This window comes from Sodiomyces alcalophilus (assembly GCF_042370955.1).
Source record: "Sodiomyces alcalophilus JCM 7366 unplaced genomic scaffold ACRALscaffold_2, whole genome shotgun sequence".
In the NCBI taxonomy this organism is placed as follows: domain Eukaryota; kingdom Fungi; phylum Ascomycota; class Sordariomycetes; order Glomerellales; family Plectosphaerellaceae; genus Sodiomyces; species Sodiomyces alcalophilus.
Genome location: NW_027263533.1, coordinates 1,367,872 through 1,393,237, shown reverse-complemented (window position 1 = coordinate 1,393,237; position 25,366 = coordinate 1,367,872). Strand labels below are relative to the sequence as shown.

The window sequence follows — 25,366 nt, the reverse complement described above, 5'->3', positions numbered from 1 at the left end:
AGAGGATTCTTCCTGATTTATAGTTGGTAAGCCATAAAGCATACCTGAATTCCCTCGTCTTTTTACGTTCCGGGGCCATTTATTCAACTACTTCATACAACGCTGTTCCCTTTCCCCTCTGGCACCCCAGCCCCAGAGTCTCTCCCTTCCACATGCACCCCAATCCAATGAATGGCTCCTACTCCAAAAGAGACAAACCCCTCTGATAAGCGATCTGCTCCCAAAGTACTCCAACAAGCTTCTCCGAACGCCGCAAAAACCCCCTAGCAGCGGTACCGACAATCGGGCACCATGCACATGGAATAGCCTTCCCTCCTATCCTGGTCGGTCCGCTTACAAGGACAACCATCTTCAGTCATGATAGACCACCGTACCGTCCCTTTCACAATAGTTACACACTTAGATGAGCAAGTAGCGTCCAGACTATAGCTTCAGGTCTTGCTCTCGTCCATTTCCTGTCCTCTGCTCAAAAGAGACGAGCCTCCCTTGCTGTTTGTCTTGTCAACTGATCAATGCACCACACATCAGACAGGTCAATGGCTCGGTCCATGTCTTCTCGCCGCCCTTGACGTCTGCGCGAAGATCGTGAATCTCTGCCACCGACGGGCTCTCGGCCAGTTTTAGTGTAACATCGAAGAGGCCCTCGTACGGCTTTGGGTTGACATCCGCCTTCTTCCTCCTCCCTAGCGAATGTCTCCCCGATTTCGGTGCCGCCGTGATCGATCTGTCGGCGGATGTAGCGTCCCTTTGACTATTTCTCCCCGCGGCCACGTTGGGCGGATCTTGCGATGACCGCTGTTCTGCCTTGATGCCATTCTCGGTATCGGGGCCGACCTTGGCGTCGATTGATTGTTGGACCTCCGACCCGTTGTCTGGTGGGCTCAGCGGCCCACCTGCTCCCTTATCACTGCTCCCGGAATCTTCGTTTTTCGTGGCGTCCGCGATTGGCTTCTGATATGGCCTGTCCTTGCCTAAAGATTCGTAGGTCTTCATAAGCACATCGTGCCTAATACACTCTTCGTGAAGCCAGGTGCTGCACTTGGCATCCGAGCAGGCAATGAGGGTCTTGTCGGGGTTTGCGGGCTGGTCGCATTTGCAGGTTCGTTGGATCGACTGGCTCAAAGTTAGCGCCCATGCGGACAGGTGGAAGCAACAAAAGTTGAAAGAGTTCCTCACCGAAAGCTGCATGCTTCGGATGTCAAAGGCCTGTCTCCAATACAGTGCATCCTGGATCTCCTCGTCGTTCTCCTCGAACCATTGCTTCACCTTGGCCTCTTGCGTTACGCTCACCACGTTGATTACGTCCACTATTTCAAGTTAGTCGTCGCTTTGTTTCCTTGATTTTCCCTGCGCCTTTTATTTATGGTGGATGGAGGAAGCATACTGTGATTGGATGCAATCAATTCATTATGCCCGTGATACGGCTGGCGCCCTGAGACATATTTGTTGCCATCCTTTGTCCCGACCGGAAGCTCCTCCGGCCAATACATCCAATAGACTCGGGCGTAGACGTGATGTTCGTCGGCGGCGCGGATTTCCAGGATGCGGGCCACCCATTCGTCAGGTTGTCTCCGCGTCGCCATGCCATTTTGGGGCGGGTCTTTCGGCGCTATAGTCGAGTCGTTGGCAACGTAGATGAATCCTTCGCTGAAATACTTGGCCTGGTTCACTAATTGAGGACCGGTCGCCCTCTACGTTAGTGCGCCGTATCGGACGGGAAGATGAAGAAGGAAAGAGAAGAGATGCGCGGTCCCTCTCGGTACCGGTAACGTACAGACGAAACTATTGTAGCGCGTCATGCCCATCCACTTATCCCGGGGTTCCACCGTATAGTGTAGGTCCAAATTCTCGTCGCTCTTGAACTTGCCCGAGGGTGTAAAGGGCGAATTCTGTATCTTGGCAACATCGTCTTCCTCCAGTTCTGATTGTTTCCTTCTCTTCTTGCCTTTCTGACCCTTGGACTTGTCCTCGGGAGACACGTACTTGATGGTGAAGGGACATTCAGCCCTGCCGTCGTCGGCCGATGAGTCCGGATGGCTCCGTTTCCGAGAGCTGGAGGACATGGTTGGGGCTGACGGTGACTTGGGAGGAAGCGGCGCCGCGTTTCGTCCGGCCAGTATAGTACGTGAATGGAAACGACACGACGCTTTTCGTTGATCGGCCTGCGATGGGTTCCGGCCGGGTTTCAACGGTCGTGGTCTCTGTCGGCTATGTGAGAACCAAAGCGTCGCAACTGGATGATGGAACGGATGGTCGTCTAGTCGTGGGGCTTTGAGCTATGAGATAATCACACGCGACGTTTGTTTGTCGGTATAGATGCTGCGCCGCCAAACAAGGCAGGTACGTATGATCCAAAAAAGATTTGCCCAGCTTCTAGTCGATGCGCCTCGCGGTCTGGATAGGGTATTGGCTTGGAGAGTTGAGATGGGGCGTATGGAATGTCGCCGCGATCGTAATAGCTGCTAAACACGCGATAAAGCAAAGAATCGCAATGGCGACGTAGTCACGACACAGACGTAAGGGTGAAGTCGCAAAATGGCGATATTAGTCGCGGGCAAAACATGCCGAGAAAAGGCTTCGAACGTTACTCTTACTCGAAACGGGGAGGGGAAAACGAAGACCAGTCGGCCCATGGTGGACACCCGCCACCCCCAAAGCAATTGGTCACCGTTACTAGTAATTCTCCAATCACGTGTCTTAATCTCCGGTCAACTTGGCCAATAGAACAACACGCTCCTCATCAGTCCAAAACCCCCTTACCGGGAGCGTCGCATTGCATCGGCCCATCGAAATGTTACAAAATACCTAATCTGTTCTACTCTTCTGCCAGTGACGAGGACGACAAGATGCGTCCATATCCTTTGTTAACGGAAAAGTATTTGATATGTATACCAAAAGATCACGCCATGATACATCGTCAAAGCCTCTAATTCAACTGATCGCATAGTATTCAAGCAGCTGGAATGCACAAAACGCCATCGCCATGCCAGGGAGAAGGACAAGGAATACAGGAATGGCCCAAACAAAAAGAAATGGATAAACATCAGAAACATCACCAAACACTAATGAAGCCGACTCTGTGCCTCATGCCCATCGTCGTCGTCATATGCGCTCAGAATGGGACGGTCCTCGCTCCCGCTATCACCTCCCACTTCATCCCCACGGGGACTGTCAAAGCCCTCAATGATCCTCGCCAGCTTCTCACCCTCACGCTTTCCGCGGTCTACATTGATGAACCAGATTAGCGGGGCTGAAAAGCCCACCAGGCAGGCCAGGAACCAGAAGGCCGGTCGGATCCCGCCAGACTTGTCAATGATGACGCCGACGATGGCCGGGCCAAACACGCTGGACCCCTTATCGGTGATGGCGTACAAGGCGTAAAAGGCCGCCTCGGATCCTGGAGGGATGAGCTCGCCGTAGATGGAACGACAATAGCCGCTCAGGCCCCCCAGGACGAAGCCGTACACAGCAGCGAGCGGGTACATCTCCCATGGCTGCTGCAACCCAAAAACACCCCACTCCCTTACGAAGGGCAGGTAACCGATGAGCCCGTAGAGGGGGATCAGCTCGAAGAGGGCAATGCAGACGAGGATAGTCTGGTGCGGTTGTAACCCGAAGCGGCGCGAGATGAAGGACCAGCCGAATGCCCCAGCTACACCAGCCATCGTCGAGGTGACGTTGATCATGCCCAGAGCCCACGGCTTCATGCGGAGCTGTGTCTTGGCAAATAGGATAGCCGTCGACGAGGTGGTGGCGATGGCATCGGAGAGGAGGAACCAGGCGGCCAGGAAGAGGACAATGTCCAGCAAGCGGCGGGCGAGCTGGATGGTCCTGAACAGCGACCTCCACGAGTAGACGACGTAGCCCACCCAGGTCCACATCCCCGTGAAGCCACTCGCCATCGCGGGGGAAAGGGGAGGGCCCGGGCGAGGTCTCAGCCAGGCCGCCGCGGGGATGGTGAAGACCGTCCACCAAGCGCCCACTATGAAAAGCACGACCCGCAGGGCCCAGGTGGAGTTGCCCATGGCAATCAAAATGCCGATGCCCACACACTGTAGAAACAAAGCTGCGCAATAACCGATACCGATGCCCTTTGAAGATAGCTGGGTCGACAGGTTCAGCTCGATCGAGGTGAGTTCCTCATGGGCTGTCCGGCGCGTAGGACGGCTGGTACCCCGGCCACGCGCTCTGTTAGGAAGGAGTGCCGATGTCGAGTCTGCCATTTCCTCTACCACCGAATCCGAGTCGCGGGGAATGTCAGGTCCGGCATGCGACTCGAGGTCTTGGTCCGCAATATCGGGGTTCTGTGCTTGGACCTTTTGTGCGGACGCCAGAGTCTCCGGGTGGTAGCGGACCAAAAGCGGCAGAAAGGAGTTGAGGAGCACAAAGGATGCCCCGAAGGCGGTATTTGAAACGATGGCCAAAAGGCCGCCAAAGAGGTAGATGTCTCTGGTGACGAAGATGTACATCATGACGGCGAAGCTGCCGGTCCAGGCAAGGCCGAGGAGGAGCTTCTTGCGGTAGTTGCCGTGATCGGCGGCGCAGCTGATGCTCACCACCAAGAGAGCCTGGATGAGGACGCTGATGGAAAAGGTATACATGGCGAAGCTGGCCGTGTTGATTTCCACGCCCAATACGTAGACAATACACTGCCCGTCCCCATCGCCTTTGGAATCGCTCGTGCCGCATGGGGTGGTCCGGTCGGATGCGAGGACGCCGTTCTCTCGCGCGAGTGTTTCTAGGAGGATTGGGATGAAGGAGCCTGGAAAGTAGCGGCAAGAGTCAGTACTTCATCGGTTCGACAGCGAGGCGTGTGCTGAGCCGGACGGGGAAGGGGGAGACAGGATAACATACCGATAGCTGCAAAAGAACGAGGAGGTCAGCAGAATGTCATCGACGAAAGCAACAGGCGTTCCCATCAAGACGCTTATCGCAGTAATACATAACTGGAGGGTGCCAACTTACCACAGATGACATACGTCTCAGCCGCAAATGAGTAGACATACCAGCCAGCAAGCTCCTTCCGCGACGTCGGACGGGTATCTTCGCCTTTGTACTTCGCTCGACCCAACGGCAGCGACGACCGGACACCATTGCCGTCGCCGTCCCCATCCAAATCATCGTAGTCGGTCATATTACCGTACGCGTGCCAGTCTCGGCTGTAACGGAAATGGGAGTCGTCGCGGCGGTCGGTATCGGAGCTTGAACGCTCGTCGTCGGCCTCGAATGAGGAACTGAAGGATCGAAAGGACTTGCGCGAGAAGTTGGATAGGTGTGACCACAGGCGCGGAGCTGGCGACGGACGAAGACTGGGGTGACTGTTTGTGCGGTTGGTGGTGGTGGTGTGGATGTTCTTCCCGTCATGTCCCTCGTCACGCGGAGACGCCATAGTAGCCTGGCGGAAGCTTGGGTGCGACTCCGAGGGGGGTAGGTACCAGGGTACCGAGATACCCAGCCAAAACAGGTGGAATGTGACTGTACCCGATACGAGGGTCCACGGACGCGCCCTCGGCCCCACTAAGATAGGGGGTCTAGCCTGGGGGTGGCGCTAGCTTTAGCGTTGTGTACAACGTATTCGTACGTTGTAGTGTAGGTACACTAGCCACTGTACCTAATGTGGTTCCTGCACAACCGCCCGTCTCTGAATCCATGAACGGGTGATCCTTGCTCCCGCCGCACAACAACCAAACCAAGAGATTTTTCAGTAAGATTGTCTGCTGGGGTTTCTGGCCGCAGGCGGACCGAGCCGACTGTATGGGGATACAACGTATGTACAACGTACGTTGTAACTCGAAAACCAGCACCTGGGGAATCGTGTCAGTGGAACACGGGGTTTTTGCTCGGAAACCACGTCGGAATCGAGGCGAACGAGGGCGCATGGGCTGGATCCGAGAACAGGAAGGGCGGTTTGCGAACATCGAGAGGACGCCGCAGGAACGACTTGAACAGGAGATGAGTGATTAAAATCAGGGGTCTGGGATGAGTATATATCCCTCTACCCCTTTTTCCTGGCTCCTTCTTCATTTGGCTATTCCCATTCGGGCTCATCTCTAGCCGTGTCGAGATCAGCCGGGTTCAAATCATGCCTTGATGGGTTGGGTGCCTGAGTGGCCCATTCCTGCTTCCTTGGGCTTCACGGGCTGCATGCAGAAGATATATGCAGCTAGTATGCGCGGCCTGCGTCATGCTTGTAAGGTGGTGCGCGTCTCTCCTCCAATTCCATGGGGTTTATACGGGGTGAGTTCGTCATAGTCTGGGGTCGACTTGAGGAACGAGGAGAGATGTGGCAACAACAAGAAGGATCATTCCTTTACCACGATGTGTTTCCTATGGGTCGACAAGCTTCGATCCGACTTGAAACAAGGTGCCGCGGCGGCGACCCTAACCACGACCGGATGAACGAAGTCGGCAGTGGGCTGGATGTCCGGCGGGGAGTGGTCAAACCAAGATCACCAACAGCCAACTAATATACAGCAGCTAGCCTCTCATTTACCCTGCCTACAAGCCATCGGTATATCAGGAAAATGGACCTCAAAATCCTGGTAGCTGACAGTCTTGAGTTCCAGAAATCACTTAATTACTGAATACAGGCATTCCAGTGTCTTCCTGCTGAGTCTGTCTCCCTTGAACCAGTAGTCGTGACGACAGCTCTTGTCTGGTTGACGTCCCTCCACCAAACTATCACAGGAAGATTTGCCGACACCCTCAACTGATATGCACATATGCACAGCTTATTAATCCGACCTGCAGATGGCATCAGAGCGGGGAAACCATGATGGCTTCAAGAAAGGACGGTAAAAGAAAATTTCTCACCATCACCACCGAAGCCAAGACATATGAAATAACGACAAGCGGCCTGCTTGGATTTAGGCAATCTTTCGCCGCATCGCGAAATGTAAATCGCCCACAGGCCCTACCCGACGGAGCAAGACAGGGACATTCAACATGCCTGCTACAGCACTTCAAGTCCACGTAGTCGACAAAACCGACTATACCAAGCAGAAAATCGTGTCTCTCCCGGAAACAGATGCTCTCCCGTCTCTACAAAAAGGCTCCATCCGCGTCCGGAGCCGAATTCTGTCACTCACCACCAACAACTTTTCCTACGCACGCTTCGGCGAGGAGCTGGGCTGGTATAGCGTCTGGCCAACTCCTCCCTCACTCCCCGCTCCGTATAACGACGAAACTAGGTACGGCCGCATCGCGGCTTGGGGCTACGGCGAGGTCATCGAGAGCGCACGCGATGATGTTCCTGTCGGCACTAAGCTGTTCGGCTACCTGCCCATCGGCACACTCCCCGAGGAGTTGCAAGTCAAGCCCACGGACATTCCCGGTCACTTGCTGGAGGTGAGCGAGAGGCGGACGGCTCGCGTCATGCCGTTCTACAACCGCTACGTGTGCCAACCACCCCACGTGGACCTATCAGCCGAGCGGGACGCCCGGGGTTCGGAGGCACTACTGCGACCGCTTTTCGAAGCCGGCTATCTGCTGAACCGGTACACATTCGCTGGACCCGAGACCAAGCCCTTACATCCCTTAGGCCAGGGCCCTCCGTGGACCGCCCAACAGGCAGACATCAAAGACGCTGTGCTCGTGTTTCTTGCCGCGTCCGGCAAGACGAGCCTCTCGCTCGCAGACCAGCTTCGGCACGGGCGAAACACCGGGGCCCTGCCTCGCAAAGTGGTCGCGGTGGGCTCGGAGGCGTCCCGGGAGTTCACCCAGCGCACCGGTCTCTTCGACGAAGTGCTGGTCTACAACGACGTCGACAGGGAAGAACTCGCCGGCATCCTAGCACTCGACAAGGCGACCAAGGTCATGCTGGTTGACTTTGCCGGGCGAGGCGACGCGCCTGATCGATGGGCGGCCAGGCTGCGCGAACTGGGCGGTACGGTTACGGGACTTCTATTTGGCGGGGATCCCACCCGGACAGACCTCAGCCACTTCGACGCAGAAACGCGCGAGGAGGGGAGTGGCGTCTACATGGTCTCTGCTCCTACCATGAGGGACGACGCCATTCTAGTGGAAGGCGAAGCGAGATACTTCCAGTTGCTGGACGAGGCGTGGGCGCGATTCGTCCATGGCCGAGGTGGTCTGCACGGTGTAAGCTTGACATGGCGCCAGGATATCGGAGCGCTCGAGTCGGACTGGGATGCGTTGTGGAAAGGTCAATATGGGCCCGAGATCGGCTTGGTGTACGAAATCTAAAGCAGTTGTTAGACAGGCATACAATGTAAATATTGGTCTCAGTTCGCGGCCGTCAGACAAAGTCGAATATCGGGTTGCTCCTGGAAAAGGAAGGACGTACAAAAAAGAGGGTCCAACAGCGAACAGGCAAATCAGAGGACTTTCTTTTCCGATGACCTCGGAGCAGAGGAGATTGACGTCAATCACGTGGCGACCCCGGTATTCCGAGATGCGGACCTGAGAGGGCTGGTCCGACATCGGCCCCAACTCCCCTCAATGCGGGCAAGAAGAAACAACCACCGCTAAATTCTTAAAGCTGCCTCCCTCTCTTTCCCTTTTTACCGTGTGGCCAATTCCGTTTTCAAGGCTTCATACTTTTCCTCTTTCTTCTTCCCCAAGCGTGCCTTTTTACACCTCCAACTTGCGCATAGGCACGGTTATTTTCCTCCACCTATTGTTTCCCTTTCGTTCTCATCGTAGCTTCATCCCTGTCCAACATGCCTGGCGCTTTGGCAACCCCGCAGACCCTCTATGACAAGGTCCTGCGTAGTCATATTGTCGATGAGAAGGAGGATGGTACCATTCTTCTTTACATTGGTAAGTTGTCTTTCCTCGCGAGACGATGGGAAAATGAAATGGAATGGCAGCTAATTGTATTACATGTTAGATCGCCACCTCGTCCACGAGGTCACATCTCCTGTAAGTCGCAGCACCTTACGGTCATTAGGGAGCAGGATAGCTGCATCTACCACTAGTGCCACTTGATTCTAACTTTCTGGGCAGCAAGCTTTTGAGGGCTTGAAAAACGCTGGCCGTAAGGTCCGGAGACCCGACTGCACTCTCGCGACCGCCGATCATGTAAGTCTCTTCCATCCTGACCACCCTCGCTTTAGACTTGCCGTGGCAGTTTCTGATGATGGTCGCCTTGGCAGAATGTTCCCACTAGCTCTCGTTCCGAACTGAAGGACATTGCCAGCTTCATCAAGGATGCCGACTCGCGGACCCAGTGCATGACCCTCGAGGAGAATGTCCGCGACTTCAACCTGACCTTCTTCGGCCTGAAAGACAAGAGGCAAGGTATTGTCCACATCATCGGACCCGAACAGGGCTTCACCCTGCCTGGCACCACAGTCGTCTGCGGCGACAGCCACACCTCTACCCATGGAGCCTTCGGTTCCCTCGCCTTCGGTATCGGCACCAGCGAGGTCGAGCACGTCCTCGCCACCCAGACCCTGATCACCCGGCGCAGCAAGAACATGAAGATCCAAGTCGATGGCGAGCTCGCCCCTGGTGTCAGCAGCAAGGATATCATCCTCCATGTCATTGGCCTCATCGGCACGGCCGGAGGTACCGGCTGCGTGATGGAGTTCTGCGGCTCTGCCATCCGCAGTCTCAGCATGGAAGCCAGGATGTCCATCTGCAACATGTCCATCGAGGCTGGCGCGAGGGCCGGTATGATTGCCCCGGATGAGACCACCTTTGAGTACCTCAAGGGCCGCCCTCTTGCCCCCAAGCCCGATAGCGCCGAGTGGAGGCGTGCGGTTCAGTATTGGTCCACCCTCCACACGGACGAAGGTGCCAAGTTCGACAAGGAGATCTACATCAATGCCGCCGACATCCCCCCCACCGTCACCTGGGGTACATCTCCTGAGGATGTCGTCGCCATCACCGGCGTCATCCCCGGTCCTGACGACTTCACCGACCCAAACAAGAAGGAGGCTTGCAAGCGTGCCCTGGAGTACATGGGGCTGACGGCCGGAACCCGCGTCCAGGATGTGGTGGTCGACAAGGTATTCATTGGCAGCTGCACAAATGCACGCATCGAAGATTTGCGCGCGGCTGCCAGGATAGTCAAGGGCAAGAAGATTGCGAAGAACATCATGCGCGCCATGATCGTGCCCGGCTCCGGCCTTGTGAAACAGCAGGCCGAGGAAGAGGGCCTCGATAAGATCTTTGTTGATGCGGGCTTCGAGTGGCGCGAGGCCGGGTGCTCGATGTGTCTCGGCATGTGAGTGTACTCCCGGATACTTGTTCAGGAACCGGCCCCCTTTTTCTTCATTTCCGAGACAGTTGCTGATATCACTACCCCTTCTACAGGAACCCAGACATTCTCGCGCCAAAGGAGCGCTGCGCCTCTACCTCTAACCGTAACTTTGAGGGACGCCAGGGTGCCGGAAGCCGGACTCACCTCATGTCTCCTGTCATGGCGGCGGCATGCGCCCTGGTCGGCAAGCTCGCTGACGTTCGCGATGTCGCCAGCGCGGAACACGCGTCGCCTGCCAAGGCTTCGCCCAGAATCACAGTCGCCGACCCTGTCATGGAGGACATTCTCGATGACGAGGATCTGGACCGGATCATGGACGCGCCGGAGGACGCCTCGGCCAGCGCTGCCGAGGATCGTGGTGCCCCCGCCAGCTCTGCAGGCATGGACAAGTTCACGCAACTCAAGGGTATCGCAGCTCCCCTGGAGATTGCCAACGTCGACACCGACGCCATCATCCCGAAACAGTTCCTCAAGACCATCAAGCGCTCGGGACTGGGCACTGCGCTTTTCTACCAGTGGCGCTATGACAGCGAAACGGGCAAGGAAAAGCCCGACTTTGTCCTGAACAAGGAGCCGTACCGAAACGCCAAGATTCTGGTAGTGACGGGTCCCAACTTTGGCTGCGGGTCCAGCCGTGAGCATGCTCCCTGGGCTCTGCTCGACTTTGGCATCCGCTGCATCATCGCCCCTTCTTTTGTAAGTCCCTTTCCTCGCGTTGCTCTTGTTTTTGAAGGTGTATAAAATAGCCCGACGTCACCGAACACGGAAACTAACTTTGCGTGCCACAGGCCGAAATTCACGAGACGAACCTCTACAAGAACGGCATGCTTCCGGTTGTCCTGGACCCGGAATCCCTGGAAAAGGTTGCCGCTGAGGCCAGGGCCGGACGTGAAGTGGAGGTGGATCTCCCCTCGCAGGCGGTCAAGTCGGCCGATGGCCAGGTGCTGGCCAATTTCGAGGTGGAAAGCTTCCGGAAACACTGCCTCATCAACGGTCTGGATGACATTGGTCTGACCATCCAGATGGAGGACAAGATTAGCGCGTTTGAGAAGCGCAGGACAAAGGAGACGCCTTGGCTGGACGGCTCGGGCTATCTGAAGCGGAGTGGTCCGGTTATGGTCGAGGCCGCTCCGGTTCCCAAGACAAACCGCGGCGATGTCAAGGAGGATCCTCTCGAGTGGTAGCCGTGGGGTTTTCGTAAGGTTGTATTAGGGAGGTTTTGCTTTTCAGTGGCTCTATGCTTCTTTGTACATGATGACAAAAGAGAATGGATGATTTTACATGGCCAGGGGAATCGAGGCTCGAGAAATGAAGGGAACCAGCAAAAGAAAAGTTGGAGGATCAGATCCAAACTGACATGATGGGATGACGAAGAATGCAAGAAACCAGCATGGTATTTGATATCGCAATTGGTCGGCCTAGCTCTCATCGAGATTTTAAGAAAGAAAACGAGACGGTTTTCTACGCTTCGAGACGGTCCATTCCCAGAGGAGAGAATGCGGACCAGGACCGTGATAGTAACAGCGTCGCATATAAAAGGGTAGAACAACAGCTACCTGTGAGGTCAACTATGGTATCGAAGTATCGAAGGGGAATCAAGGTAAAGTAAAGAATCAAACAAGCCAAGAGAATCGTCACAGAGCACGCGACAGCTGCCACGCCTCGTAACCTCAGCAAGTGAAGACAGACCATCTCCTTTCCCGCCCATCATTCATGCCGCTCTTCCATGGTAATCATCCACGCCCAACAGGACCATGAGACCAAACCTCTTCCACCATGCCACGTCTCCCATATTCCCGTTCCAACGATTCGAATCGGATCCCAGGTCCACCCCACCCCATCTACTTCTTGCCAAAAATCTTAAACTTGAGCTTGTCGGCCAGACCAATGTGGTGAATGTCGCCACCGGCGGGAGGTGCATCGGGTGTCTGGTTCGCAGACTGGGTGGGCTTGACTTCGTTGCCGGCGCCGCCTCGTCCGGTATGGTGCTCGGCCATGTCGGTGGAGACGCGGTAGGCCTCGGTGGGGATGATGTCCATGTCGGAGCGGCCGGTTGGCGGGGCCTTGACGCCCGCGTCGCCGATGTTTCCGGCGCCTAGGTAATCAATCTGTCAGTTCGTGAGAAAGTACACGGAAGGGGAGATCAGAGTGGAGCGCCAAATTTGGGTGGTTGGCTTGGCGCCAAGTGAAGAGGCGAGGACAACCAGCCAGTTGTGCTCGTCCGGGAGATGGGAGATGGGAGACGGGAAGACAGTCGTTCACTCACCACCTCGTCCTACGCTGTAGGCGCCATCCCCACGGCTACCCTCAGGACCAGCCCGGACAACCGAGCCGTCGGCGTAGGGCGTGTCGTCGGGGTGGATGTTGCCAGCGCCGCCACGGCCATGCGAGACCTCTGAGGTGGTCATTGCGAAGGGGAGCGCGATATTCGCTGGCGTTGGCAGGTCCCCGTGGTTGATATCAAAAAAAGGGACCAGGAGGAACAGACGGGTGTCGAAGATCAACGAGATGAAGGGAGGGAAATTCAGACGAGAGTGATGAGGTCCAGAGTCAGCTGGTCATTGTATTTTTAAAGTACACTCACTAGAAGCAGACCATCACCCCAGACCCCAAGCTGTTCCCGCTACCTTATCCTTGATAAGCGTAAATAGTAAAGATAAGTCACGTCGTCGCTTGGATCGGTTCGCAGTGTCACTGTGACTCCCCACCCTGATAGTCCATCGCGTACTAGGTATTCATCTCTGAAAGTATCCGATACGTATACGTACGTATATGCGCCCGTCACAGCCGCACGTGGGATGTCAACAGGCACCTATTCATATCTCCATTAATTCCCAGCCCTATTGGTTACCTACCCAACCTCAACCTAGCCAGCACTTGACTCTTGGCTGCTGTTGATTAGGTACCTCCCTTTTCGTATATTTCCGTCGTATATATGCAGTAGTGGTGTCTTAAGTCCAGAGAGGATCAAAGTGGGCAATCAGCCAGCATATCATCCTTCTTTGCCTCTCAAGACGGTCCAAGTCGTGCTGGACTACAGAGTAAAATATGCCAAGAATAAACACACGCTCGCCGATATTGACAACGTAATTCCGGTACCAAATGGCATTGATACCAAGCTGATAAGCTTTCAGTACACCTAATTCGCCCATCCGTTCGATCCCTGACCAATACAGTCGATACCTCAGTACATAAGGTACCTTGACAAGGTAGGTACGACATTTTGACCTTATCTATTCGTAGTTCAAGGTAGTGTACGCGAGATTCCAAGGCAATGTTGCCTTGGAAAAGCACCAGGCGCGCAGCGCCTCAGGTAGCCATGTCTCGCGCCACGTATGTCTCCCTTTGTACTCCGTACTTCGTATGGCACCGTTCCAAAGTGCCTACATAACCCCTGGTTCTTGTCCTACTCATGCCGGCTCCCACCCCTGAAATGATCTAAACACACTCTGCCATGCCGTGCGTCTACATGATGACCCTAATCAAACTCCAATCCCACCAGCCTCGTCCTTCTAGTCTAGAAACAGCGGAGAGGATGACAAACCGTCCAACGCCTCGATCCATGCCGTGAACAGCAGCAAGGCGAATAGAAATACACAGGAAAGCCAAAAAAGGAACGCTCGCTTGTTGCCATGATGTTGGTCTACCATCCGGCCATCTTCTCGCATGTAATCGGGCAGTGCAGTGCGTCTTGTTATGCATCGTCTGGTCAGTACATGTCGCCACCATTTTCTTTCTCTTACTCAGGGACTCCCGGGTATATCGACACCAAAGTCCCGAATCGCTTCAAGGAGGCGTCAACTGGTCCTTCATCATTTTCCGGACCTCCTTCTCCAGGTTGGTCTCGGCATTCTTCGCCATCTCTTCCTCCACCGCGCCCGTGACCTTGTTGGCCAGCTCGATCTTCTTGGTACACGCCTTGTAGATGAGCTCCTCGATCGTGTGCGACGTCAGCAGACGAATCACCTCGACCTCCCGCTTCTGCCCTAGCCGGTGCGCTCGGTTCTCCGCCTGGATGTCGTCCTGGGGGTTGTCCGACTGGTCGAAGATGATGACCTTGTTGGCCGACGTCAGGTTGATGCCCGTGCCTCCCGCCCCCGTCGTCAGGAGGAACGCCGTAATGTCGCTGTTCTCGTTGAACTCGTTGATGAGGTTTTGTCGCTCCTCGACGCTGGTCGCGCCGTAGAGGACGCAGTGCTTCACGCCGGCGCTGAACAGCACCTCGCGGAGAATCTCGACCACCTTGGCGAACTTGCTGAACACCAGGACGCGGTCTCCGTTTTGCTCGTACTGGCGGATCAGCTCGAGCAGCTTCGTAACCTTGCCGCTTTCCATCCACGACTTGTCGGGCACGTCAAACCCGGCCAGGCAAGGGTAGTCCCGGCACCACAAGTGAAGCTCAAAGTCGGAGCAGTTTTTCAATTCGCCGATCAGATGGTGAAGATGCGGCTGTTGCAGTTCCGTCTGCGGGACCTTCTTCATCAGGACCTTGGCCATGGCCTCCACTTTTGCATCGTCGAAGAATCGACGGAACAGCTGAGGGTGGATCGCCGCCTTGCGAAGTTGTATCCAGGGGTTGTTCTGGTCATTCTGCCGGGCGTTGGCCTTGTTCCGACTGCTGGGTTCCGATTTGAATAATTGCTCGTAGCTCTCGTAGAGCTCCTTCTGCACGGGAGCGAGCTCGCAGTAGACCACATTGCACACCTTGGCCGGCATGTCCGTGACCACTTGGGTCTTGCGTCGCTGGAGAATGAACGGCTCGAGGATATTGCGGGCGCGGCTGACCCGCTCGCCATAGAGGAAGGCACCGTTGTTGACGTCCCGGAGCGTCACCTTTTGGCTGAACATGTACTGCAGGTGCTCCATGTGCGGCTTGAACATCTTGGGATCGATAAAGTTCAAGAGCGCAAGCATCTCCATCAGATTGTTCTGCACCGGCGTGCCCGTGAGGAGCATACGCCACTGCGCCTTGATCCGGATCAGGTCCTTATAGATTTTGGTTTTCGGATTCTTCATCTTGTGGCCTTCGTCAAAGATGGCCGCGTTCGGTCGGAGCTCCGCGAGAGCTTCGATATCTTCCTCCTTTCCCACCTGCGAGTAGCTAGTGAGGACCACGTGGTATTGCTCGGGATCTGCCAGCATCTCTTCGGCGATGTCCTGTCGGCGAGATCCCTGGTAGACAAGAACCGACAAGTCCGGAGCGAACTTGTCGAATTCTGCCTGCCAGTTGGAGAGAGTCGACGGTGGCACAACGACGAGATTGGGCCAAGGACGCACCGCATCCCGCTCCTCATCGTAGCTCTCGACGAGGTGCGCAATGAGTGAAATGACCTGACACGTCTTGCCCAAGCCCATCTCGTCGGCGAGAATGCAGCCGTACCGGCTCTTGTAGAGGAGTGTCATCCAGTTGAGGCCGTACAGCTGGAAGGGACGCATCTCGCAATGGCCGTCCATGAGCCCAGGCTGGCGGGCAATGGGAGGATCCATGTACTTCTGGCTCTTGAGGCTCTTCGGCGTTAGGGGAAGTTCCGAGTCAGACATGGGCTGTACATTGCGTCTCTGGCCCTTGAAATCAAGGTCCCATTGGCTTGTTTCTTCCTTGACACGAGAGGCGTTTCGCTCACACTGGGCCACAACGTCGTCGATGGCATTCGTGGCCTTGGTGAACTCCATGATGGCGTCCACCAGGACCTCGCCAATGGCGAACTTGGTAAGTTTTCGACTGCCCTTCTTCGGGACGGTAACCCGTTCCACCTGTGAAATATCACGAAACGGCCTCTTGCTGACAACGGCCTTGAGCTCGTCCTGTTTCAGGTTGGTCATGGCAGCAAGGTCGTCAATTGGTGCCTTGTTGATGGTGTTCAAGGCTTTATCCTGCAGGCTCTCCTTGACAGACTCGGCAAGCTCGCCTCGCATGTCGTCATACTCGTCGTCTTTGTCGTCGGAAATCATGATATGCTCGTGGGCTAGCTCATCCATATCGGCAAAGTTCTCGGCCGCGGGCTGGAGCACGGGCTGGGAAGGTGGGGAGGGAGATCGATTGGGCCGTCGTCCTTGTACGAGTCGGCGTCGGGGCTTCGGTTTGGTCTCCGTTACGGGAGTCGGGGCGAAGAATTTGCTGGCCTTGGACGACAACGGAGCAGAGGGTTTTTTCGGCTTCAATGGCTCTGAAGGCTTGGTATAGGACTTGTTGGAATTCTTGGGCACAGAGCTCGGTTTGTTCATATGCCTGCCTTCGAAGAGATAGTTAATCGCGTCGTTGGCATTATTATGACAGGCCACCAGTGCTTCCCGGCACAGCCGCCTGGGGATCGTATGGCTCAGTGCGTCGAACACGGCGTTGACCTTCTCCTGGAGTTCGTCGACCGGAACGTGGGCAAAGGCCGAAACATGCTTCTTAAACGCGGTCGGTCGAATCTCGCCTCGAGCCGGGTTCGTCTGGCCCTCATCGTCGGACGAGATGAGAACTGGTTCAGCTGCAGGCCGCTTGACGCCCCGCGGCGCCGCCTGAGCTGCTCGAGGAGGCTTGAAGGAGGTGCCAGCCGGTGCGAGCCGCGAAGCGAAGAGAGCGGTGGACGGCCTTGGGGGACTCGGCCTAGGGTCATCGCGTCTAAACTGAAAAGGGGACGAAGCTGGCACCTCCACAATGCTGCGGGGCGTGGTGGGAGACGATATGTCGGTCGATTGGGGGGCAAGGGTAGTGCGTGAGACAATTTGCGTGGCCTGCGTAGCATACGGGGAGCAAGGCATGGTATCTGTGGTTAATTCGTCCATATCGTCGAAGGCTGTGCGGTGATGGGATATAGTGCCCAGCTCGTTAGTTAGACGAGGAGGAGAAGAGGAGAAGCCGGTCATGGTTGGATTTCAAGCCGGCGGGTGTCGGAGTGACGCGAGGGCAGGTCTCCGCATCGATGACGAGGGTGCCAATGGGAAGGACAGACATATATGTGTGTGCGTGTGTGGTGGTGGTGGTGGGGGAAAATTCTAACAATGGAAGCCTGTGAAAACTCTTTGTTTACAGAACAGTTGGTATATGAAAGAAATTCCTGGGTCTCAAAAGAAACGAGTGTGGAAAGAAAAGGATACGATCTATCCGCAAAGAACAGGTGCTATAAAGAAGGGTTGCCGGTCATTGTTTTCCCGGAAGGAGAAGTAGGAGCTTTTGGAATACGCGTGTCGCGCCAAAGGAGCAACTTCTAATTTCTCCGACTTCGGTGTCACGTGTGAAATAATGGTCTGTGCACATCGAACGCGAAGTATTACCTCTCGAGACATTACAACGTATTTTTCCGTGGCGACAAATGTTTCTCATTACCTACCTTGATTATCATTCCTCCCTGCAGCCGACAAACAAATCAAGAAAAAAGAAGAAGAAAAGAAAAACCTGAATTCGCCAGTCATCTCCTACTACTCCGGCGATTGATTACTGGCTTACTTAGGAGAGAGTGAACGGGACGTCTTGTCTAGAGAAAGCACCAGACAAACGTCGTCGGCTACACCAAACTCGCTGACTCAGCTTCGCCGTCCTTCCGGGACCGGACCGTTTCGCGTGGAGGAAACGGTGACCGGGGAACGGCCGGTGCGGGTAAGTAGGGCCCACTCCCGTTCCGTCCGTCCATCTCAACGTTTTCGAAGCGCCGATACATCCCTTCCCTTCCGCCCACATCTCTCCCATCACCAACGCCCCATTACCCTCTTTTCTCGGTTTTCGAACAAAGACTCGGCGCGAGTTGTTGTTAGATTCGAAATTCGGAATCTGTGATCTTATTCTAAGATATAGCGATATACGAAGACGACTTGCGGAGACTTCACATTGGAGCCTTTGTTGCGCTTGTTCGACAGATGGAGACTCGGGGCTCAGGTTACACCAAAGTCGCCAGCCAAGCCTCGGCCACTACGTGATAGCCCAGTTTCACCTACCATCAAGTGCTCTACTCTGGCCCAGCCCTGCCGTCACCTGTTGCCGCAGCCTCAAACCACCAGCCCGCCGTATCTAACCGCAAATAACTATTTGGTTCTACAAAATTGCACCTCCCGATGGCACAAGGGAAGTGGCAGGCAGAGTGGTAGGATATAGAATGGAACAAGCTGCGTACTTCGTTTCGGATTATATCCATCTCGAAGACGACGTCCCCTTCCAATGTGTAGATTCGTAGAATGGATGCCGGATGACCACCACGGTCCAAGATCCCTCCGGGGATCCACGCGGGGTCGCTTCCAACATGTCGTCGATTCGTCCATGGCAGAGTGTGGCATGAAATTCCAGATTCTTCAAAAGTATTTGCAACCGGACTTTGCTCTACATTATTAATTGTTTAAGGTGTGAAGTTGACAGTATTTGTGGCGTTTGTGGTTGGTTGCAGAGTTGCAGTTAGAAGAGAAAGGCAAGTTGGGGGCGGAAGCACCCGTCCACCAACAAACTCGGGGCAGTCAAGGTATCAGCCAATGAGAGAGAGTCTGAGGCATCCAGTCCCAGGTCTCGGAGCGTCAGGCAGTTCACCACCAGCAGTAGTACTCCGTAGCTGACCGTCCTCTAACCGCGCGGCCGCGGCGGCGGCCTCGCCGCCTCGCTTTCACCGTAACACAGCCTCACTGTGCAGCGCTTATTACACTGCATCCTGTCCACTTCTAAGTTTAATCCATTCTTTATATCTCATGACGTCGAAATTTTCACATCACAAATACACCATCTTCTCATTATCTCGGCTCTTCTCATCGATCTTCTTATATATACTATTAACACCCACCTCAGCGTCTGCAATCGCCGATTCAAGTACCCCTACCACCGACCGGTAACTACTGAGTACTCCCGCATGATGGCGCACGAGAAGGTCGATTTCGAAGCTCTCAGGCAGAACGGCCTGGCAGAAGAAGAAGAACGGGTAGTTGCAATTTTCGAATCTGCCTTTGCGTCGCTCTCTGAAGCTACTGCGGATGACGCAGCGAAGAGCACTGCGTTAGAATTGCAGAAGCTCGTATCCCCAGAGTTACCAGAAGACCAGTTCGAAGTTATCTGGCAAGCCTTCATTAGCATCGCGCGGCATCTTCACTACCAGCACGAGAGTCAGGATTTTCTTATCAAAGTCCTTCGCATCCTAGTCGCCACAGAGGCATGGAAGGACTTGCCGTGTCTGGCAAGGATTATGCGAGATCACTGGATAGGTTCGCGTATCTCCCTTCTTTTCGGACCTACCACGAGATCTTCTAATGGATATTCTCCGTACAGATCCCACATTCGAGACGGTAGAGGGCGAGGAGGAGACATATTCTCTATCGGAGTGGCTGAGCTTGAACTCATTCCACGCCCGGCTCTTGGGATCAGGTATCGTCAGCTGGGATAACTTTGCACTGTGGCAACTGAAGCACGGTCTCGAGCAGGAGATGAGCGCTTCCGAGCCCACCGACTGCAGAGTTGCCGTGGCTAGCGAGTGGCTTGTCCACGCCTCGCCGCTGCTCCTCCGGCGCTGTCTTGAAGAGATGGGAGAGCTCAACGACCTTCAAAAGAGATCGTACAGCCCTGGCGACCTATTTCCTGGATATGCGGGGCTAAATGCCGAACGATGGGGATTTTGGAAACGGAGGCTTGCGGAGGTTCGGCCTCTAGTCGGCGACGACACAGCGGCAAGGGTTGATCTAGCGATACGACGCATGACAGAAGCAGCAACGGCGATTGCACAAATGTGAAGTAATAGAGTCCGGTATCGACTCAGTATTCTTTTCGTATGGACTTAGATGCGAAGCAGATTGAATTTAATGAGCCTCTTGCTACCAGCGTTCGTCAGTTTCAAGCTTGGGCTCCCCGGGGAGCCTTGCTACATCTGCGGGGTGTGTAATATATTATATGGGACAAGAGAATCAGAATCCGGAATCATATTGGCAGCGACAGATGTTGTTTGTTCTTCTTGACGGAAACAAGCAAGAAGCTCGGATCGTCTAGTTGGTTAGGATGATGCATTGTGGTTAATACTACAATACTGCATTGACGGCAGTTCGAATCCGCCTCCGAGCATTTCTTTTTGTACGCAAAAGACGACCACTTTGGGCGTCCTTTGCTCTTCTTAGAGATCCCCCAGATGTTAGTAATAGTAAAGATAATACCATCATCATCTTGACCGAAATCTGTTTCTGATGTGTGAAAATTGAGATGGGAAATGGCGTCTACACAGTCTGGCGCTTACGAAATCTGAGCATCTACCTTCATTGAGGGATTTGTGTACCTCTGGTCTTGGCAGAGTGTACCTGCTTTTTTCGTACACGCGTACTTATAGTGGATATTTGAGGGTTGGCGGTGGGAAAAGACGCGCTCAAACCGCCCCTCCCGACCCGCGAAAACACGTGACATCTTTTCTAAGTTCACCCCATTCTCAACTACTACGGAGTACGTCGTCTGTACCGAAAGTACAGCAGCAGGAGCAAGGGTGAATGCGATTTTATAACAATCCGAGAGACCCAAATACTCTCTCAACACCCAACTTCTGCTAAAGCTGCTAGGGAGAGAGAGAGCCCATCAACCTTTAATAAACGATTCATTGACAGCTGTAATCAGCCATCTCCACCGCGGCCCTTTCATTCAAACAGTCGTGCTCAAACACAGTCGCCCTTCTCCATCAGCAGGCACCACCCGAGCTGCCAAAATGGCAACACGACGCATCATCTCAAACGAGAAGACTTTCCTGGACCAAGATGATCCGGCCAGACCTACCCAGGCCGGCAGTCCCAGGTCCGACATCACCCCAGCCGTTCCGACAGATGTGATCCTTAAGCTCCTGGGCTTCACGTTCGCCATGATTGCCTTCCCCATCGGTTCCTATTTTATTTCAGTCGAGACAATCTTCAAAGGTAGTAACGTTTTCACCTAACCTGTTTCTTTCAATTCCGCAGCAACTATTGCCTTGTTTCCCCTCGAAAAAAGCGTTACTGCCTGGCGATATCCCTCCGTACGCTAACGACCAATGGCAGGAAACTCAACATTCGCAGGGGCACTCGCAGCCGTCATGGCCAACGTCGTGCTCATCGCCTATGTCATCGTTGCTATGAGAGAGGACCATGGCGAGCGTCAGCAGCAGGGGAAGCCATCCATGTCGGCGGAGGCAAAGAAACACCGCTGAGCCTGGCTTTCTGCTTTCCCTTTGTCACGGCTTTATTATGGGCTTTACTTCATTTCTGTCCTCGTATTGTATTAATTGTCAAACCTGCCCCCTAACGAAGGAAAACGGGAATGTGCATCTCTATAATCCCGTGGCTGGGCTATGGGGTGTGGGTGGTTCTCATGGGGTTATAGTTATTTTGTGTGTCCACAAGTACCACCAACTTTTCCTGCGCTCTCGACTTTATATCGTCGTCGGGCCGAATATCACTTCGTCGATCATACAAAAGAAGAAAGAAACTCCTCCAACGCCAGACGTGTACAAGATTCATGTACACGAGTACCGTAGTCCACCAGGGCCCCCATTATCTCCCTGTGTATACCGAAACCCCATTTCCTTCCAAAGAACCAAGCCGAGAATTCGATTTTACGTATGAACAGAAAACGGCCATATGCCGGAGAAGACGCAGCTAGACGGGCGCACCAAAAGTACTGGCGCAGCGAAGCGCGGGTGGAAGCAGGCGCCCAAGGAGAAGATGCATTCACCATGTCTGAAGAATAGGCTTGTGCTGTCCTGAAACCCAACGTGCTGTCGACTTATGAGTTCTTGCTGAAGCGGCGTGAGAACCAGCTCTTCCTCTTCTCTGTCGTATCGGACCGCTTGAGGGCACTCGTCTTCCGTAGCAGGATATTACTACTACCGCCGCCACCGCCGCCGCCGCCGCCAACATCTTTCCGGGGAAGCGGTGGAGGCGCCATTGCGCCTGTGTGACTCTGGTTCTGGCCCGGGGGAGCCTGTTGGGAAGCCGCGCCGTGGTGCGCAGGAGCCTTTGGCCCACCGCCTACGGAAAAGGCGGGGGTCTGGTACGTGGACGACTGACCGAAATTGATACCGTAGTCGTTTACCCGCTCCTGTCGCTTGGTCGGGGACTGCCGATCGATGGAGCTATTCTCGCTGCTCGTGGGGTCCGTCTGATAGCCGGCCGGCTCAGAGCTACCGCTCCCGGCTGCCGTGGTTACGGTTTCATAGGATCGGTCTTTATGTGGCACGGGATAGACGTTCTGATGATGGTTGCCATGACCATAGCCATAGGCCGGCTCGGAGACCATCCGCGGCGCCTTCTGTCGGCTCGGTCCTGGCCCTGGTCCATATCCCCCTCCCCCACTCTGGTTCATGGAATCGAAGTGACCCGATCGGTTTGAGTAGTGGTAATCGAAGTGGGTACTGTCGGGTCGCATGGATACGGGGCGACCATTGTAGTGATTATCGTGTGCGGGTCGAGATCCATGGGCTAAGGCGACCGTGTCAGGGACGAAGGTTCTTCTTCTGGGAACACGGAAATCTCCTCGAGACAACTCACCACCGGCATAGTAGCTGCTCCGCCGGTTCGCAACCGATTCGGTGTCTGATCGTTGTTCTGTTAGATACGAGGAGTCGGGTTCATCTGGAGGGCAGGTCGATTTACCTGGGCGGATGTATGACTTGCGCGAATAGCCACCGTCGATTGCGGCCTCGAAGCTACGGATTGTATCCAAAGGCCGCTCCCAGCGGCTACGGGTGGGATTGGATTGATCGGGTTCGGCTGCAGCACAACACAGTATCAGTCAGTGGGCTATCTTCTATTCAACAGCGTGCGGAATAGACGTTGACAAGACGTACCAATTGGGTTCCCAAATGCATCTTTATGCTGAATGGCGCGGAGAGGGGCCAGAGATGTCTTGGTCATCGCCTGGACGAACGCTAGAAGAAACCCGACCGCAGCGTTAGCAACAATACTGGAATCAAACAAGCAAGCAAGCAGAACAGGGACGCAACCGACTCACCGGGCTCTGCTTCGCTTATGGCCATGGTAGGATCGGCCTTGCTGTTCAAGCGGTTCGCTGCCTTCTCGGCCGATGTCTCTTGCGTGCTGGGCTTGGAATGTGTATATTGTTCAGAGCTCTTTTGCGATTTGCCTGATTGAAAACTGGTGGTCCTCGGCCTGGACGACGAAGCGGTCTCGGCGGGAGCGGGCGGCCGAGCTTGGTACGGCTGCTGGGGGAAGTACTGATCGCGGGCCGAGACGTCGGGGGAGTGCTGCGGTTGCGATGTGTACGGGCTCTGCGGTGGTTGATCGTAGGGACTCTGTTGGTACGGACCCTGCTGCTGATGTTGCTGGGCGTGATGATGACGGTACTGGTCGGCCATTTTTTCTGACAGGGGCGCCGGGGCACCTCTTTATTAAGCTGGGGACGTTGTAATGGGGCCTGCAAGCTCTGGGACCAGGTGCCAGGAAATGGTGGACCGCACAAGGCCAGGGTAAGGCTGGTAAATTGGGATTGGGCGCGGGTGGTTATCGTGCGTTGCCGAGCGTTATCGAGCTGAGCCAGGGGGGGTGCGTGGGAGGGAGTCTGGCGCCAAGATCAAGAACCTAGAAATCCAATGACGGCGGTTCCAGGAGACAATGTTGAAACGAGTCCAGTTTGGCTGTTTACGTGATCGTAAATCGGATGATCGCAAACGCTGGCGAAGGTAGGCCTTCTTTTTTGGCTTCTTTTTCTTTCTCTTTTCCTCGCTGTTGTCAAATATCTGCTGTGTGGTGAAGTAGGAGATAAAGGAACTGATGATGTGTGGGATGGAGGTGGTGATTTCTCGTACTTCGTACTTGGTAGGGAAATGCTGATAGGTCGTGGCTGGGAGGGTTGCGTTGCCAAGAAGGTAAAGAAGTGAGGTGACGTGACGTGGACAGGGGCGACAACGCAGAACCAGGACAAAAGAACAAGAAGTCGATGGGAGATGGCGACGAGCGATTCCGGGAACAGGATCGGTCTTGATGATGAGCTGGTTGGGCGGGGCGCGCTAATGTACCGATTGTCGTAAACAGAGGAGAGAGACGGGGGAGTCCCTTGTTTCAGCTGGGTGGCGCCACTACCTAAGTACTGGGTACTTCGTAACGCCTCGTAAGGCCCGCTGGTCGCTCTGAGCTAAGAGCACTCGGGGTGCAGAGGAAATGAGCCCAGCCTCCTCTCCGGGTGGATAGTAGCGACCCGCACGGTATATTTAAAAACTTGACGGATCTGCCCTCGTCGCCCTGCAAGGCCGACAACAAGCTTTCCGTGGGATATCTCTTCCCAACCTTGTTGTGATGATATATACGCCGGCACAGGTTATTTCCGACCTTAGTCGTCGACGACGGTGTCGTTTCTTCCGCTTCGAGTGCAGTCTTGGGAGTGAAGGTTGCAAATGTCGCAGTTCAAAAGATATCCACTGGAGTGCCCGTCTCGACGGCACCGGTTTATGGCCGCTGTGATGCCAACTTGATGGCCGGGTGCGAATTACCGCTGGTTCGTTCCCGTGGAAGCGTCGCTGGAATGCTGGTAATAAGGAAGACCCCAGTCTTGGCTCCCCGGCAACTCGCGTGGAACGTAAGGATAAGGAACAGAATGGGGAATGGGTCAAGTAAAGTATGGAGAAACGTTGTAGTTTCGTTGGGCACGATCTGTTCTCGTCTGGGTCTCAGATTTTGACTGAGAATTCCGAAGATGACTGGTGGGCTCAACAGCACGCTGCCCAAAAGCGAAATGTCCAATGTCTTTTTCCCTCTGTTTAGGACCCTTCAAGAGCAACCTCTTTGCCGGTGTGGCCGCAGTTGGTGGTAGCTCTATTGTCGGGGAATAGGTGTACGTTGTAAGTATATGGATGTGTGGTGGTCTCCTAGGCCTACGTTTCTGTCAGTTACGGTTCCTGTTATCCCAAATCCATCCTTCACTCTCTCTATGCGTATATCCTATGTTTTCTCCCGCTGCCTCCTGAGTGACCAATAGCACATCATCTCACTGTACGGGGTATACGATAAGGGCACCCTGATGGGGATGGACTTACTCCTATTGTGTTAGGTGATTGTGATAAAAGGTCTCTTGACTACCGCCCTCGTGGAGAACAAAGCGGGTGGGCGTGGAGTCTCTTTCACGACTATAGTTCTAAGGACAATGGCAAAATCGACTGTCGGAGCGATGAATAGTTAAGGGAGATGTCGACTTGAGGCGGCAAGGGTAGTTGTTGCTAATAAGTA

At 54.6% G+C, this 25,366-nt stretch overlaps 9 protein-coding genes and 1 non-coding gene across 10 annotated transcripts; 5 read left to right on the top strand and 5 right to left on the bottom strand.

Annotated features, from left to right (window-relative positions):
- Window positions 1–12: 12 nt before the first annotated feature.
- Window positions 13–2,552, bottom strand: ACRALDRAFT_1079794 (uncharacterized protein). The gene is made up of 4 exons (XM_071018939.1): window positions 1,775–2,552; window positions 1,385–1,669; window positions 1,177–1,307; window positions 13–1,113 (listed from the first exon to the last, which is right to left on the bottom strand). Exons 1-4 carry the CDS (start codon window positions 2,061–2,063, stop codon window positions 502–504), a joined length of 1,317 nt encoding a protein of 438 aa, XP_070876678.1. The 5' UTR covers window positions 2,064–2,552; the 3' UTR covers window positions 13–501.
- Window positions 2,553–2,631: 79 nt separating this feature from the next.
- ACRALDRAFT_206927 (uncharacterized protein) lies at window positions 2,632–3,066 on the top strand (the record flags this gene model as incomplete). Its single annotated transcript, XM_071022139.1, has 4 exons — window positions 2,632–2,669; window positions 2,725–2,793; window positions 2,831–2,916; window positions 2,948–3,066. 4 exons carry the CDS (start codon window positions 2,632–2,634, stop codon window positions 3,064–3,066), a joined length of 312 nt encoding a protein of 103 aa, XP_070876677.1.
- On the bottom strand, window positions 2,799–5,922 carry ACRALDRAFT_1060980 (uncharacterized protein). The gene is made up of 3 exons (XM_071016340.1): window positions 4,966–5,922; window positions 4,855–4,860; window positions 2,799–4,762 (listed from the first exon to the last, which is right to left on the bottom strand). The coding sequence occupies exons 1-3, from the start codon at window positions 5,387–5,389 to the stop codon at window positions 3,063–3,065; spliced, it is 2,130 nt and encodes a 709-aa protein (XP_070876676.1). The 5' UTR covers window positions 5,390–5,922; the 3' UTR covers window positions 2,799–3,062.
- Window positions 5,923–6,750: 828 nt separating this feature from the next.
- On the top strand, window positions 6,751–8,342 carry ACRALDRAFT_1060979 (uncharacterized protein). Its single transcript, XM_071016339.1, has one exon. The coding sequence runs from the start codon at window positions 6,946–6,948 to the stop codon at window positions 8,203–8,205; it is 1,260 nt and encodes a 419-aa protein (XP_070876675.1). The 5' UTR covers window positions 6,751–6,945; the 3' UTR covers window positions 8,206–8,342.
- A 339-nt stretch (window positions 8,343–8,681) lies between these two features.
- On the top strand, window positions 8,682–11,412 carry ACRALDRAFT_2040045 (uncharacterized protein; the record flags this gene model as incomplete). The annotated part of the gene is made up of 6 exons (XM_071021015.1): window positions 8,682–8,781; window positions 8,852–8,883; window positions 8,968–9,042; window positions 9,117–10,192; window positions 10,282–10,924; window positions 11,017–11,412. The coding sequence occupies 6 exons, from the start codon at window positions 8,682–8,684 to the stop codon at window positions 11,410–11,412; spliced, it is 2,322 nt and encodes a 773-aa protein (XP_070876674.1).
- A 657-nt stretch (window positions 11,413–12,069) lies between these two features.
- Window positions 12,070–12,636, bottom strand: ACRALDRAFT_1068188 (uncharacterized protein; the record flags this gene model as incomplete). Its single annotated transcript, XM_071017536.1, has 2 exons — window positions 12,070–12,323; window positions 12,495–12,636. The coding sequence occupies 2 exons, from the start codon at window positions 12,634–12,636 to the stop codon at window positions 12,070–12,072; spliced, it is 396 nt and encodes a 131-aa protein (XP_070876673.1).
- Window positions 12,637–14,014: 1,378 nt separating this feature from the next.
- Window positions 14,015–17,083, bottom strand: ACRALDRAFT_2097318 (uncharacterized protein; the record flags this gene model as incomplete). The annotated part of the gene is made up of 2 exons (XM_071022832.1): window positions 14,015–16,457; window positions 16,563–17,083. The coding sequence occupies 2 exons, from the start codon at window positions 17,081–17,083 to the stop codon at window positions 14,015–14,017; spliced, it is 2,964 nt and encodes a 987-aa protein (XP_070876672.1).
- A 1,858-nt stretch (window positions 17,084–18,941) lies between these two features.
- Window positions 18,942–20,001, top strand: ACRALDRAFT_1074608 (uncharacterized protein). Its single transcript, XM_071018264.1, has 2 exons — window positions 18,942–19,390; window positions 19,455–20,001. The coding sequence occupies exons 1-2, from the start codon at window positions 19,042–19,044 to the stop codon at window positions 19,910–19,912; spliced, it is 807 nt and encodes a 268-aa protein (XP_070876671.1). The 5' UTR covers window positions 18,942–19,041; the 3' UTR covers window positions 19,913–20,001.
- A 149-nt stretch (window positions 20,002–20,150) lies between these two features.
- On the top strand, window positions 20,151–20,237 carry ACRALDRAFT_t108. The gene has a single exon. It is a non-coding gene; the product is annotated as a tRNA-His (tRNA).
- Window positions 20,238–21,911: 1,674 nt separating this feature from the next.
- ACRALDRAFT_2040042 (uncharacterized protein) lies at window positions 21,912–23,502 on the bottom strand (the record flags this gene model as incomplete). Its single annotated transcript, XM_071021014.1, has 5 exons — window positions 21,912–22,606; window positions 22,676–22,720; window positions 22,781–22,897; window positions 22,975–23,055; window positions 23,139–23,502. 5 exons carry the CDS (start codon window positions 23,500–23,502, stop codon window positions 21,912–21,914), a joined length of 1,302 nt encoding a protein of 433 aa, XP_070876670.1.
- Window positions 23,503–25,366: the final 1,864 nt, after the last annotated feature.